At 42.8% G+C, this 14,533-nt stretch overlaps 1 protein-coding gene across 10 annotated transcripts in view; it reads left to right on the top strand.

The window, feature by feature from the left end:
- Positions 1-506: 506 nt before the first annotated feature.
- LOC18442628 (binding protein) overlaps positions 507-14,533 on the top strand; it is a 98,139-nt gene continuing 84,112 nt past the window's right edge. For all 10 annotated transcript variants that reach the window (XM_020672428.2, XM_088855872.1, XM_088855871.1 and 7 more), the window contains exons 1-2: positions 507-639; positions 2,325-2,534. In XM_020672428.2, coding sequence (XP_020528087.1) covers positions 2,413-2,534 — 122 coding nt within the window. In that variant the 5' untranslated portion in view covers positions 507-639; positions 2,325-2,412. The remainder of the gene's footprint in view (positions 640-2,324; positions 2,535-14,533) is intronic.

Genomic DNA, 14,533 nt, shown 5'->3' with positions numbered 1-14,533 from the left:
ACTTTTTTGTTTTTTTTTTGATAAATCATATAAGGTTTCTATCGAGAAGTAATGTGCTTTTCAAAAATTCACCTAAAAGGATTGATCCAATGTTGAAAAATTTACTATCGATCATTTCGACCTCAAGACATATGGTTTTTAAAAAAACAAACAATGCTTCGACTCCAACAAGAGCGCATATTTGAATACATTTTTCTAAACGGCCCCTTCTCAAAATTTTATGAGAATATGGATGTGCTTAATCTATACCATTTTTCGAAATTTAATATACCATTTTTTGAAATTTAATTTCTTAATAGAATGTTTCTTGACAGGAGTGATATTGTAAGTCAAATCGTAAAAATCTTTTGACAACTGATAGAAGGCAAAAGCAATATATCTTGCAATTTACATAAACTAAAAATGACATTTTTAACCTTTTCGAACCTTTACAAGCCGTCGGAGTATTTCTCACGTTGTCCTTGAAAATTTGGAGGGTAGTTTCGAAATTACGAGGTCTATATAATACCCTTTCTTTCTGTGGCATTTCACCTTGCATTCGTTCTTCTTACCTGGTTCCTTCTTTAGTTTTCGCCATTAAAGCTTGGCCTCGCACTGAAAACCCTAGATCCTGGTTTTCTATCCTTCTTCTTTAATAAGGTAAGTCGTATATAATCCTTTCATGAACAGTCAATCCATTTTTTTCTTCAATTGCTTGTTTCATGAATCATCGGAGTGATTGCAGGTGACCCGGTTTTTGTCATCGTGCTAAACCCTACATTTCAAAATAGCATCTGTTTATGTTGACCCAAATCCTCTTATCTCGATCCATTTATCGGTATTGTAGCTCCGGATGAGTTTCTGGTGTATAGTGTTGTTTATTTATCAGTGTAGAACCATTTGATCCAGTTCAAAGTTTTCGTTGTTTTATTTTTGTAGTTGGGTCAGATTACTGTTTTCACTGAACTTAGGGTCTTGAGTGCTCAATTGGCGTGCCATGGAGGCGGTGGTTATGTGCGGGCATGAATCTTGCATTCCTGTGAATTTAAGATGAATGTATCTAATTAGTTGAAAATTTTGCGACCTATTTTTGCTTTTGTTGTTAGGATTCACTGTCTATGCAGCAGTTTCTTGATAGAATGCTGGAATTTTTTTGAATACAATGTACTGTGTAAGTGTTTTAGAAAAAATTGAAGGAAAATGTTTGATGGCATATTTTGATACTTGGAAAATGTCTGGGCTTTATCTGGTCAAAATGTCTATATGTTGATACAACTGTGATTGATTATACCTAAATTTTTTTTTTTGGTAAGAAAAGTGATATGATTGCAATTGATGTTTATGTTTGAATAGATTGCTGAAGTGAATAGTTACTTAGATGTTTTGAATGCATACATGAAGAAATCAGATTATTTTTGGGGAAATTATGAAAATATATGTGCATAAAATGAAGGGCTTGTGTTTTTTTAAAGTAGAATGGTGGGCTTGTTTTTGTCAAGTTTCATGTATTTTGTTGATGTCGATGTGGTTGTATTTGATTACTAGTCAAACAACTATGTGGTATTATTGCACTCACATGCTTTTGTTGAGTGTTTAAAAGGCATGAGCTGCACTTTGCTTGAAACATTATGAAAATGCGTTGTGTTGTCTAGAAATGGATAATGTGTATGTTGGGATCCTTACCTACTAATCTAATATAACAAATTGGACAAGATGTGCTGATTAGGATTGTGATTTTTGAGTAGGGAGACAACAATTAACGGAAGCATGCTCAATGATGCATTTTCAGTTATGTGTGCAAGCAACTTTTTAAATAAATGACATGTCTTTCATGCTAAATGTCAACCCTTACATATGAACCTATTTTCATAAGTTGACATTAGAAAATGTTCACATTACATGGATAAAGGATTCTTGAAATTTTAGGCAAGCCTTTCTCTAAGCAAACCATTTGAGGATGCAGAAAGTCCCATATACAGAGACACATGCTTCTGGTAAATTGATTCTGCCTTTGGGGCATCTTAATGAATATGTTGTGAAGCTTTCAAATAAGCAGTTCATTAGAAAAAGATCTATATGTACACTTTGTAGTTATAAAATATCTATAACTGTAAGGATAATTATTAGTTAAATCTAAAACTGTGAGAGTAATTATAATATTATATTAATGATTTGTCAAAGAGATATCGTGCATGGTTAAAGATATACTACCAGGAAAAAATGATAATCCGTGTACTCAACTACATGCCTTATGCTGTATGGGAATTTATTTTTGTTAGTAATTTGCAATATGTTCAAGGTAGAAGAGTTATTGTATGATTTCTTGTATTTTGGTGATTTAACAGGATATTCTAGGAGTTTTACAGGATGATGATGTATACTTCATTCTTGCAAAGATTGCATCATGATACTTCGTAATATTAGAAGGCAGGCATGAATATTGTGAAAGGTGTAGCTGATCTACTTCGTAGAACATCTATTGGGCAAGCTGGAGAAAGTGCTCTATGGTCACATGAGAATATTTCAGCTCATCCTTATCCAAAAATTCACTTCCGGTACTTCTTTTGCACTCCATTATGTTTGTTGTGTTTCTTTTTTCACAATGAATATTAGGGGTTAAATTTGTTAAATTCGGTTGTGTTACAAGACTCTGTTGTTCTTGGTGATATAGTGATTAACAAATTGGGTTATGTTGCAAGACTTTGCTATTCTTGGTGTGTGTATATATAGGGTGCGGTTTTATATGAATTTGCAGCCTTACTTGTAGAAGTAAAGTTGTAATGTTCTTCACCATCCATTTTAATTGGATGGTGTAGTTTTAATGTGACTTTTAAAACAATGTCAAAAAGTGACATGCCTTTTAAGATGGTGGGAAATCTACACCGTCCAAATAAAATAGATGGTGTAGATTGTTGCATCCTTACTTCTACAATTAAGGTTGCAACCTTATAAAAGCTTCACACACATATCATTGTCATCATTTGAGCCTTATCCCAACTATTAGGGGTTGACTACACGAATCTTGTTCTCTATTAAGGGTTCATACACTCAGTCAGACTATAGAGCACTATATCTCTTCTCACTACTTCCATCTATGTCCTTTTGGGCCTTCCCATTACCCTTCTAGAGCTTTCTACTTGAACCAAATTATTCCACATCTCGTCTCCTAAGGAGCTACCCTAAAATTCTCTTTGATGTATTCATTCCAAATTCTATCGTTTTGTCTTGCCACTCATCCATTTCAATTTTTTATCTCACTCAATCTATAAATATGTTGTTTCTTGACCGCCAACATTCCGTCCTATAAAATATGATCGGTCTTATAGTTGCCCTATATATATATATATATATCTGGGGTCATATGTAGCTGTGAGCTAGTGGGCTAACCTCAGCCTTTCCCATATATATATATATGTATTTTTTTTTTGAATGTTAACATTGTATTTGCTATAAGAAGGAGTACAACTGTAAGAGGAAGGAGAGGACTTAGAGTACCCACTCAGGTATCTTGGTCAAAAACATAGGTCCAGAGGCCCTATACAAAAAATTGGCTTTGTCACATGCTTGATTACAAAAAATTTGGTGTAGCAAAAAATGGGGCTTATAAGAATGCTTGAGTACAAGTAGGAGAGAGAGGCTAACTACGGTCCTAGAAACTCTTTGTGGTCCAGAGCAAAAAAGGAGATGGACCGGTTGGGGTCTTCCACACGTGCCCGTGCTCCGTCTTTAGCGAGAAGATCGGCGAGCTCGTTCGACGTCTGCCAAGTATTCATCCATAAGACATTTATATCCTTGCATATATGGTAAATTTCATCAAAAATCCTGGAAAGGTACCAAGGCGGGGAAGTAGTGCCTGCTGCCCAAGAGATGATGTTTTGGGCTTCTCCTTCGACCTTAACAAATGGCCCCATGAAGGGTTAAAACTTTTGAGGCTCGTAAGAAGTGCCAAAGCTTCAGCGAACTGGGAGTCTCCCAATCCCACGTATTCCGAGTAGGTAAGGAGGACATTGCGGTTGTGATCACGGAAGACCCCTTCAGCTTAATGGCATTTTCAGGAGGGGGTTGCCAATTGTGGGGTCTTTAATTCTTGTGAGGTTGGAGGTGAATATTATTCTCCCACTGACTGAGGAAGGTATTAGTGGGGATCCCTACGAAATCCCTGTAGGTAGAGGCCCAAAAAGTTTCTAGGGAAGTAACCTTATGGAAAAGCACAGGTACTTCGTTTTTGTGTGCTTTAAAAATCCTCTCATTTCTTTCAAGCGAAATGACCCAGATGGTGGCGGCGATTGCAGACTTCCACAACGTTCTACCGGCCTTAGGCCAATGGCAGCTTGAATAGGAGGAGATGAGTGCCTCAACCGAGGGAGGGAGGACCCATTAAAAATGGAACAATTGAAGTATAAGACTCCATAGTTCGAAGGCTTTACAACAATGTAGGAAAAGGTGAGGTTCAACTCCTCCTCATTCAAGCACATAACACATCTGTTAGGGAGCGAGATGCCTTTTTTTTGAAGCTGGTCGACTGTGAGAGCCTGTTTACAACAGGCAATCCAATTAAAAGTTTGGACTTTTGGAGGAGCACTAGTGGACTAAACTTTGGAAAGGGCAGAGGGGGGGTTAAATGGGTAAGTGGGGGGTTGAATAAGTTTTTGATAGAAAGAGGCTACTGAGAACTTTCCAGACGGAGAGATAGTCCATACCATTGAATCTCTCTCAGAAGGAGATAAGAAAATTGGGTGTAAGGCAGCCGCCAGGGAGATGAAGAGTGTAGATTCGTCATCAGTGAGGTTTCTCTTGAAAGAGGGATTCCAGATTCTACGGCCCCCTGAAAGGACCATATCTGTTAGTACAGTTGAATCTTTTTGGAGGATAGGTGATAGAGGGAGGGGAAGAGGTCACAAAGAGGAGAGTGTCCAATCCAGAGGTCTGACCAAAAGCACACTCTAGTGCCTTCTTTAGGCTGGAAGCGGATAAATTGATTGAAAAGCGCAAGCGAGGAGGTGAAGGATTTCTAGCCTCCTGAGGCCCTGTTGCGGAGGATCCTATTGGGCACCCACTTGTTATCCGGAATCCTATATTTGTTACGAATGACTTGTGCCCAGAGAGAGTTAGGTTGGGTGGCCAATCTCCACCACCATTTCCCTAGCAAAGCCAGGTTGTGTTTTCTAAGGTCTCTTATACCTAGACCACCTTGGGATTTGGGTAGTCGAACGATATCCCATGAGATGAGGTGATGTCTGGTTTTTTCTGCCGGACCAGACCATAGAAAGTTTCTCATGAGCTGGTCCAGCCTGTTAGCCATCGAAGCCGGAATGTGGAAGATGGACATTAAGTAGACCGGGGCATTGGCCAGTATACCTTTGATCAGCGTTGAGCGACTAGCCAAAGAGAGATATCTCCCTTTCCAGCCAGCCAGACACCTGTCCACTTTGTCTATGACTTGAGCCCATTGTCTCTTTTTCGGCTTTCCCAAGCCCAAAGGTATGCCCACGTAAGAGGTGGGGAGGTCCTCTAAGTTGCAGTCCCAAGAAGGAATAAGGGCGCTGATCTCTTGAGTAGTCTGACCTATCCCCATCATTTTTTATTTATCCATATTAACTTTGAAGCTAGTGGCAGTCTCGAAGCATTTGAGGAAGAGCCTAAGGTTCTCGACTTCTTGATTAGAAGTGTCAAGGAAGACTAAGGTGTCGTTTGCGTACTGCAGGTGTGACACCAAAGGACCTTGTGGGCTGCATTGGAAAGCTGAAAGAAGGCCTTCCTGATAGAGGCGAGAGATGGACCTGCTAAAAACCTCTGCTACGATTGCCAAGAGAAAGGGGGACAGAGGGTCCTCTTGGCGTACCCCCTTGAGGAAGGGAAAAACCCTTTAGGGCTCCCGTTTATCAGTATCGAGAAATGAGGGTGGGAAATACAGCCTTTCATCCATTTTCTCTAAAGGTTTCCAAAACTTCTGGCCATTGTCTCGTCCAGTAATGACCAGTCAACATGGTCATATGCTTTTTTCCAATCGATTTTGAAAATTAATCATGGCCTCTTGGATAAGTGCCTGGAGTGGAGGCACTCATGTGCTCCCACTGCCCCATCCAGGATCTGCCTATCTTTGATGAAGGCGGATTGGGACGGAGAGATAGTCAGTGGGAGGACTAGCTTGAGTCTTGATGCCAGAGCCTTGGCCAGAATCTTGTATGAAGAGTTGAGTTAGCTAATTGGACGAAAATCCTTTAGCTCCTCCGCCCCTTCTTTCTTGGGAACAAGAGCGATAAAGGTGGCATTGATGGCTTTGTTTAAGATCCCCCTTTGGTAGAAATCTTCGAAAAAGGTAACGAGATCAGGTAGAAAGGTTCCCTTAAAGGATTTAAAGGGGGCCATGGGGAAGCCGTCCGGCCCCTGCGCTTTATCTTTGGCTAATGGTTGATGGCACAGGAGATTCCTCTTCAGAGAAAGGTCGTTCCAGCCAACAAGACCAATGATCAGGAAGGGTTAAGAAGTCCAGGGTGGTCATCCTTGGTCTGTAGCCCAAGGGGGTTGTGTAGAGAGACTTGAAGTAACCAAGGATGACTGATTCGATTACATCGTGCTGGACCAAAATGCGATTATCCACCTTGATAGTGGAAATCGAGTTATCGCTTCTTCGGCAATTCGTAATACGGTGGAAGAAGCGGTGTTCTGGTCCCCTGTTTTTAACCATTTGACTCTGGATCACTGGTATTAAAAAAGTTCTTCCTTCTTGAGGGTAGAAAGGTAGTCCAGCTTGGTTTGTGTTCTGAGCAGTGTTTTAAAATGCCGGATGCGGTGGGGTGCCGATGCGGCGATGCGGCTCGAATGCGGGTGCATCGCGATGATGCCGTCAATAAATGTAAAAAAATTCTAAAAAATCTAAAAAAATAAGTTAATGCATAGAAAAAATGTGAAAGTGATATATGTGATAGTAGGTATTTTAGTTTAAGAATTAATTTCAAAACTATTAGCTGTCGAAGATTCTATATCCAGTTATCCACTATCCCTTGATAGAAACTAGAAACTTGAAACCAGCTTCATAAAGCATTCAACAATTAACAACCATAAGCACAAATTTGCACCATAAGCACAACCATCAACAACCATAAGTACAACCATAAGCACAAAATAGTGATATTACAAAATACAAACCAAAAGTCAAGCTCAAGAAGAGTTAATAGTTAATAACTTTATACAATAATCTATTTTGAGAGTCAATTTTGAAATTTGAACTTCATTTTTTCAAATATCAATTAGACAAGTCATCTTGAGAGTCATCATGCACATCATCAATATCATCCTCGACGGCCTCCATGTATTCTTCTTCATCAATCTCCTTTGAGTGAGCTTCCTCCTCCTTGACCTCTGAAGCTAATGTGTGAGTACGACTAGACCCAGTAGCTCCTCTACTCCTTTGTGCTCTAGTGTTAGGTCGATCTTCTTTATTAGCCCCTATTGTTAGCTCAACATCAGGCTATGTAAGATCCTCACCCTCAAACACACGCTCTTGTCTTGGATCCATGGTCCACTCACTTATGGAATCACCATCAGCTTCATATAATTGAATAGGGTTGAGCTTCGTGCGATTTTCATACCTCTCCTTAAGCCGCTCGTTATACCGCACATAAACCAAATCATTCAACGTTTTCTGCTCTAACCTATTTCTTTTTTTTGTATGGAACTGTGGTAGAAATTTGAAATCAGATAAATTAGATTTTAGATTAGAAAAGTGAAATTCAAGAAATAAGGATTAAGGAATAAAGAGTAAAGGACTTACATGCGCAAATGCACTCTAGTTGTGCTCACAACCAGATGAACTACATGTGAGATTCAACACTCGAATAGCGAGACGTTGTAGATTTGGTGTCTCGCTTCCATATAATGCCCACCATGCAGCTGTATAATATTTTATAATTTAGAATATAGTTAAAAAATAAGGGTATAAAATATACAATGGAACTATACATAAAGTAAGAGACAAGTAAGATTATTTTTGGGCTTTTGACCTTTACCTGACTCTGTAGTGTCCCTATTTCGAGTGGCAATATCTCTTCCAAAGTTTCTCAAGCCTAACTTGAACTAAATCAATTCATGGCTCTAGATCTCATCCTGGATATCTTTGTCTGGCACCAACCTCTCCAGCACATCTAAGAACCCACCATTTATTACACGATTTGACTCGATGGATGGGTGCTTGTAGTGAACAGATGGGTTTAGAAAGCAACCGGCTGAATGGAGGTGCCGGTGAAGCTGGGTATCCGATCTTCTATCAATAATTTCAAGTATAGCCTTGCGTATATTTTTATCATCCTTTAAAACATATTTTATTTCAGTTTTTGCCCTAATCATTGCCTCATGTATGTAGCCTATGGCGGGCTTCGCATCACCATCAACTAGTCGAAGCACTCTCACTAAAGGGCGAGCCACCTCTAATGCAAGAATTATTTGACTAAAAAAAGATGTATTCAGAGTAATTTTTTCAGCCTTTCTCCCATCCTTATGCTTTGACCATTTGCTTTGACTCTATTGCTCTGAAGCAAACATGGTCCTCAAGGCACTTTTTTGCTTGGCTAGGCTTTGAAGAGTGAGAAATGACGTAGCAAATCTAGTGATACTCGGTCTCATTAATTCTCTCTTCTTTGTAAAAGACCTCATCATGCTGAGGACTATGCTGTGATTGTAAATAAATCCAACAACAAACATAGCTCTTGAAATGACCCCACTAAATAAAGATGTACCGATTTCCTTAAGCATAAGATTAACACAGTGAGTTGCGTAAGGAGTCAAAAATATATGCTTTCTTTTCAAAGTCAAGATATGCCCAGTTGCAGCATAGTTGGCACCGTTGTTAGTGATAATCTGTACCTAATTTTGCTCCCCAACAAAATCGACAATCTCATCCATCAAGCCACATAAGTATGTGCCATCATGTGACTTGTCATCAATAGACTTAACAAAAAAAATACCTATTGGGCAGTTAACCAAAAAATTAATGAATGCCCTTGATTTCCCATCGGACGAACCATCACGCACAATAGTGGTCCCATATTTCTCCCACCCTTCTCTCTGAGAAATAAAAATTTTATTCCCATCAAGGGCTCCCTAACCTCATGTAGTGAAGGAGGAATAAATCCTGGGCCATATTTCCCAATTGCCTGGACCATACATGCAAAACTATCTAGAGTTATAGTATTAAAAGGAATGCTGGCCATGTAGATCCACTTATATACCGATTTCCTTTGTTCTTTCTTATATTTATTTTCAATTGTGGTTTGTTTGTTTTTTTTTTTTCTCCTGAACCACAATTTCAGGGCTAGGGGTGAAAAAGAATCCATTGGCCCCTTAGTGAAAGGTGTTTTTCTCTCAGCACTACCACCAATATTTATAACCCTCTCTCTTGAGGTCAACTTCAGACATATCATCATCATCATCATCATCAATATCATCAAATAATTGCATATCATCAAGTAATTCCTTTCTTTTTTTTTTTTCAATAAATCCAAATATTCTCTAATCTCCTTTTTTATATCATCTGTAGCTTGTGGGCATGCTCTTACATTCCCAGAAATTCCGGCTAAATGCTCTTTTTGTCAAAAAATATCACCTATATAAATATTTCCACAGAGCAAGCATATCACACAATTTCTATCTTTCGGATTTTTTAGTTTAGCATATTTCCAAGCCGGATCCTTGTCACTAGAAGATTGGGAAGAAGACATTGCCCTGAAAATAAGTAAAACAGTATTATTGTACAAGAAGGGATAAAAAGTTACCGACTATGTGAAGTAGTGCTCGGTTTTTTCACGGCCTTTGAAACCCCCAATTTCTTATCACAAGTTCACCTGAACATCCTCAAATCAACAATCAAAGGCATCAAATGAACATCCAAGTATCAAGCCACCACCAAATCGAAGATTTGGATGAACAAAAAATTTCCGCCAAAATTTTTTTTCCCTCAATTTGATGCAAAAAGTCACAAAAGTGGCTGGAAATCTTCGTTTAGGGGGTATAATAATCCCCCAAACGGTTCCCCTAAACTTCGAAAGTTCAAAAAGACCATTTTGCCCCTCCCAAAGGGGCAAAATCGATAATTTTTTCCACGAAAAATAGATGCGACGCTATGCCGGCGATGCGGCCTGATGCCGAGCATATGCGGCCGCATCTGTCAAAAGTGCATATGCGTCAGTTTGCGATGCGGATACGAGCGCATCCTGCATGATGCGCCCACATATGCGGCGATGTGGCCGCATTTTAAAACACTGGTTCTAAGGTTAGCTTTTGAATCTGTAAGGGTTCTAGACTCTTCTATATCGTCGAGCTCTTGAATAGATTTGAGCAAAGAGTTTTTTGTTTGGGAATAATTTCCTGGTAGGGATTTCCTCCAGGTAATGCGAGACTTTTTGAGGAGTTGGAGTTTGGTTTGTAACTTAAAGCCCTCTCTATCCGAGACTTGGGATGAGAAAGAAGTCCACCAAATAGGGATAAGGCCCAAGAGGGTATACTCTTCTAACCAGGCCAGTTTGAAGCGAAAAGGTTTGAGCCCCCTTGTTACCTGGGTATTAAGAAGAATAAGACAGTGATCCGAGGTGGGTTTAGGCAAAGAGAACACATGGGAACCAGGGAAGAAAGCATCCCAGTCTAGGGAGAGGAGGAAACGATCCAGCTTAGCTAGGGAGGGTTGAGTAAAGTGGTTAGACCAAGTAAAGCCGTTCCCTTGGAGAGGAATGTTTGGGAGTTCTTTACGAGAAATGAAGTCGGAAAAGTCCAACATGCCATGGGAGATGTTGGGGTTTAGGTTCCTCTCATAAGACCATCTGGTGATATTGATATCACCACCCAAGCACCACGTTGTGTGGGGTAAGGAAGCTACAAAGTCTAATTCGGACCAGAGGCGGGGATGGAGAGAAGCAGAGTTGGGCTCGTAAATGGCTGAGAATTTGAGAGGAAAACCATCTGACGCGGTGATCGAGAAATCTCCAATGTGGGTCGACTGGAGATGGAGCTCGGTTGGGTTCCAGATCACCCACATACCGTCAGAAGCCCCGTCAGTCGGTACACACTACGAATTAGCTAGAGGGTGGGCTCGGGCTGTTTGGTCTTAGTAAGGGCTAGGATCGAGGGGGTAAATTTGACGGAAAAGTCTCTAACAGAGTCCCTTTTGGACTTCTGTCCCAATCCTCTAATGTTCCAAGAGAGAATCTGCATTGGTAAAAGGGGAGGGGCAGAGAAAGAGGCAATTCTGGCCGACTGCCTCAGAGAGGGAAGTAGCAGGGTGGTGGAAGGAGAGGAGCCACCTCCTGCCTGTTTGTCATAACTGATGGAGGAAAAAAGATTAAGCAGTTCTCTATGTTCTTTGACGCTCACCTTGAGGCGGCTCTGGGCGTCTGCAAGCATGAAACGGTGTGCTGGGCCTCAGGTCCGTCGTGTTCAAACCCCATAACCCGAAAAATCTCCTTCATTCTTTTAGCTTCATTGTTGTCCCCATCCCCTTCGACCCTCTTGGCATCGGTGTCGGCCAAGGGGGGAGAGATGGGTGCAGGAGAAGAGGGAGCGAAAGGAGGCCTGGGCAAGTCTCTGTCAAGCAAGGGAGAGGGCGAAGAAAGGGGTCGTGATTGCTCCAAAAGAGGTTCCAAGGGAGGGGAGGGAGAGAAAGAAGGATAGAGGGCGGCCAGCATAGGTGGGAGGGGAATGTAAAGCAGCAGAGGCTGCAGTTGCGGAAACCTCTGGAGTGAAATCAGCGACAGACGATGACAGGGGAAAAGGTCCAGGGGAAACATCAAAGGAGTGGGGCGACAAGGAACCCAGGTAGGAGGGGGGGGGGGGGGGTTAAAGCACCAAAAACAGTGGGATAGAGGAAACGTGAGAGGAGTAGGGCACCGTATGAGCTGAGGGGTCCCATAAAGGGGGGAGGGGGGTTGAAAAAGGTCAGGTAGTGGTGGGGTAGGGGTGAGGGACGAGGTAGTTCGGCCAAGGAGAGAAGGTTGGGTAAGGGAAGTGAATAGTAGTAACCCTGCCGATATGAACCAGGTGGGAGGAAAAGGGAAGGAGGGGGGCGAGAAGCGAGGAGAGGTAGGCCGGGTCAAGGGGGGAGTGGTCAAAGGAGTGCATTGTTAAAATACCAAAGGGGCGAGGGGAGTTGTCCAGATCCATAGACAACTGAGAAGAGGGGGGGTTTCGAGCAGTGGAGGACACGGGAGGGCTTCCCTCTGAGAGAAGGTCGAGAGGCAGGAGCAAAAGAGATAGCAGCAGAAGAGGCCAAGGCTTGGGGGGGAGAGAAGCGTCAGCAAGCAGAACTTCCCGGCTAGGAGGGTGAGGGGAGGTAGCAGAAGTGTTAAACGGGGGAAGGGGGCAACACGGGGAAGGAAACAGAGGGGAGGGTGGAGCAGCCAGAAGGGAAGAGGGGGACGAGGAAGCCCCCGGGGTGCTATGAGAGAGAGAAGAGAGCAAAGGAGGGTTAGGTTTGTCAAGGGGTAGGATAGAAGCTCCTGAGGAAGAGGGAGAGGGGACGGGTGGCAGAACCGCAAGCAACGAAAGGACGATGGTAGGTGAAGGAGTGAAAGGTGGCCGGGAATGGCCAGGTGGCGAAACAGGGAGGGGAGAACCACAAAGGGGAGAGGGAAGAGGGTCAAGCGAAGGGACAACTGCAGGCGAGAAAGGATGGGTTGACGGCTGAGGGGTGCTAGGTGGCATGACAATAAAAGCTGAATTAGACAAAGGGATAGGCAAAGGCTCAAGTTGAGAGGAAGAGGGTAGGCTTGAAGGCCGTGTGTCATGAAGACAAGGCAGAGACTAGGGGGGAGCAGAGATAGCAAGGACAGCTGTAAAAGCCTCTACTGTGGTACTCAGGATGAGGGTAGGGTCCCTGGAGATCGGGCCCAAAATCCCATCCGATGATGGCGGGCCACTAGCGCAGCTCGACGGCCCTGGGGGAAACAGGTGGTCAACTTTCACTATTACCTCCTTACCGGGTCGGTGAGAAGAAGGGACCGAAAGGCCCAAGGAAGGCCGACAGAGTTCAACTACCCCATCGCCATCGGGGCTAGAGCCTGTGGGGCGGGTTCCAAAGCAGACTGCAGCATCGACGAGCTGACAACGCGAAGTCCAGAAGAGGTTGAAGAAGTGTCATGTGGTAGCCATGTGGAAGGCTGAGTGCAAGCAGGAGGGCTGGAACGGTTGCCTCCTGAAGCTGAAGCAAGGCCTCCCGAAGCTGAAACAAGGCCATGGCGGTGTTGGCGGCGCATCGCTAGTGGTGGCTGGGTTTCTGCGAGACAGTGATCCAGGAAGAGGAAGAGAGTCCCTTGGCCGAAAGAGTAGCCGGACAGTTGAAAAAAAAGGGCAAGGGAGGGGAAGCCTCTGACCACGAGAGCGAGATAGGATAGAAAAGGTTCTCAGCTTCAATCCACACCTAAAGTGGGATGAGCTTGGTGTCCAAGACCTCCAAAAGAAGACGAATTGACCCAAGCGGGAGGGTTTCAATGGACTTCCAATGAATAGAAATAGGATTGCCACAAGCCTCCGCCACTCTCCTAAAAGTGGACGGAGACCAGGCATGAAGGGGCAAGTGGTGGAGCGTGAGCCAGATTTTTTGCTTTCTAAAAGATCCTTTCAGAGGGGACAAAGCACGAAGACGGAGGGAGGCCCCTTTGAAGGCTAAAGAGTTGGAGGCCTGTAACACCTGGTGAACAAGTTCTGGGGAGGAGAAAGAGAGCAGATAGTCTCTTCCAGAGAGTTGCCTTGCAGTAATATTGGGATCCTTCCAGCAGTGTTGTGCCCATTTTCTGTACCTCTGACATTGTCTTGTGAGGGATGAAACAAACCTACCAGGGAGGCAAGAAATTTGGATTTGAGCTAGGACGATTCTTCAGGAGGGATGGAGACAACGAAGGGGCAAAACGGGGAAGGATTAAAGGTGGGGAAAGAGCTCCCCTTTAAACCCTCAGTGGCGGCAAATGGTGCAGGAGAGGGCGAGGGGCGAGCAGCTACCTGCGAGAAGGAAGCTGGGACAGAGGAGGCGGGGGTAGGAGTGACGACCAGCGGTGAGGGGGGTGGCGGAACCTGTTTGACCTTTGGAACAAAAGGTTGAACAGGAGGATGCTAAGACTTAATATAAGAACTAGCTGAGCGCCGGAGATGTCGGGGGTAAAGATCGTAGATTAGATTCCAGTTAAAAGGAGCAGGAGGAGCAGGAAGAGCAGAAGTAGTAGTAGGAGGAGCAGGAGGAAGACGATGACGTCTACTCATCCCTTGTTTATATATATATATATATATATATATATATATATATATATATATATATATATATATATAGATGGAAAAGTCTTTTCAACGCCTATAGGCGAAAATGAACAGTGATTTCGCCTACCCTCATCACTGCTTAAAGTTCATCGCACGGTCACGATTGTTCGGTAGTGTTTCGTTTTTTTGCTACAAATCGGAATGATCTGAAATTTGGAGCGTATGTACATCTTACTGAGGCGCACCTAATAAAAATATAAAAAAAAATTCACGAAAAACAAATTGACCAAACTACCCCAAAACGTTTTAGGGGTATTTTGGT

Source organism: Amborella trichopoda, chromosome 13, assembly GCF_054954075.1.
Source record: "Amborella trichopoda isolate Santa Cruz 75 chromosome 13, AtrichopodaSantaCruz75HAP2 v2.0, whole genome shotgun sequence".
Lineage (NCBI taxonomy): Eukaryota > Viridiplantae > Streptophyta > Magnoliopsida > Amborellales > Amborellaceae > Amborella > Amborella trichopoda.
Note: the sequence above shows the minus strand (reverse complement) of the source record. Positions and strands in the feature narration are given on the sequence as shown.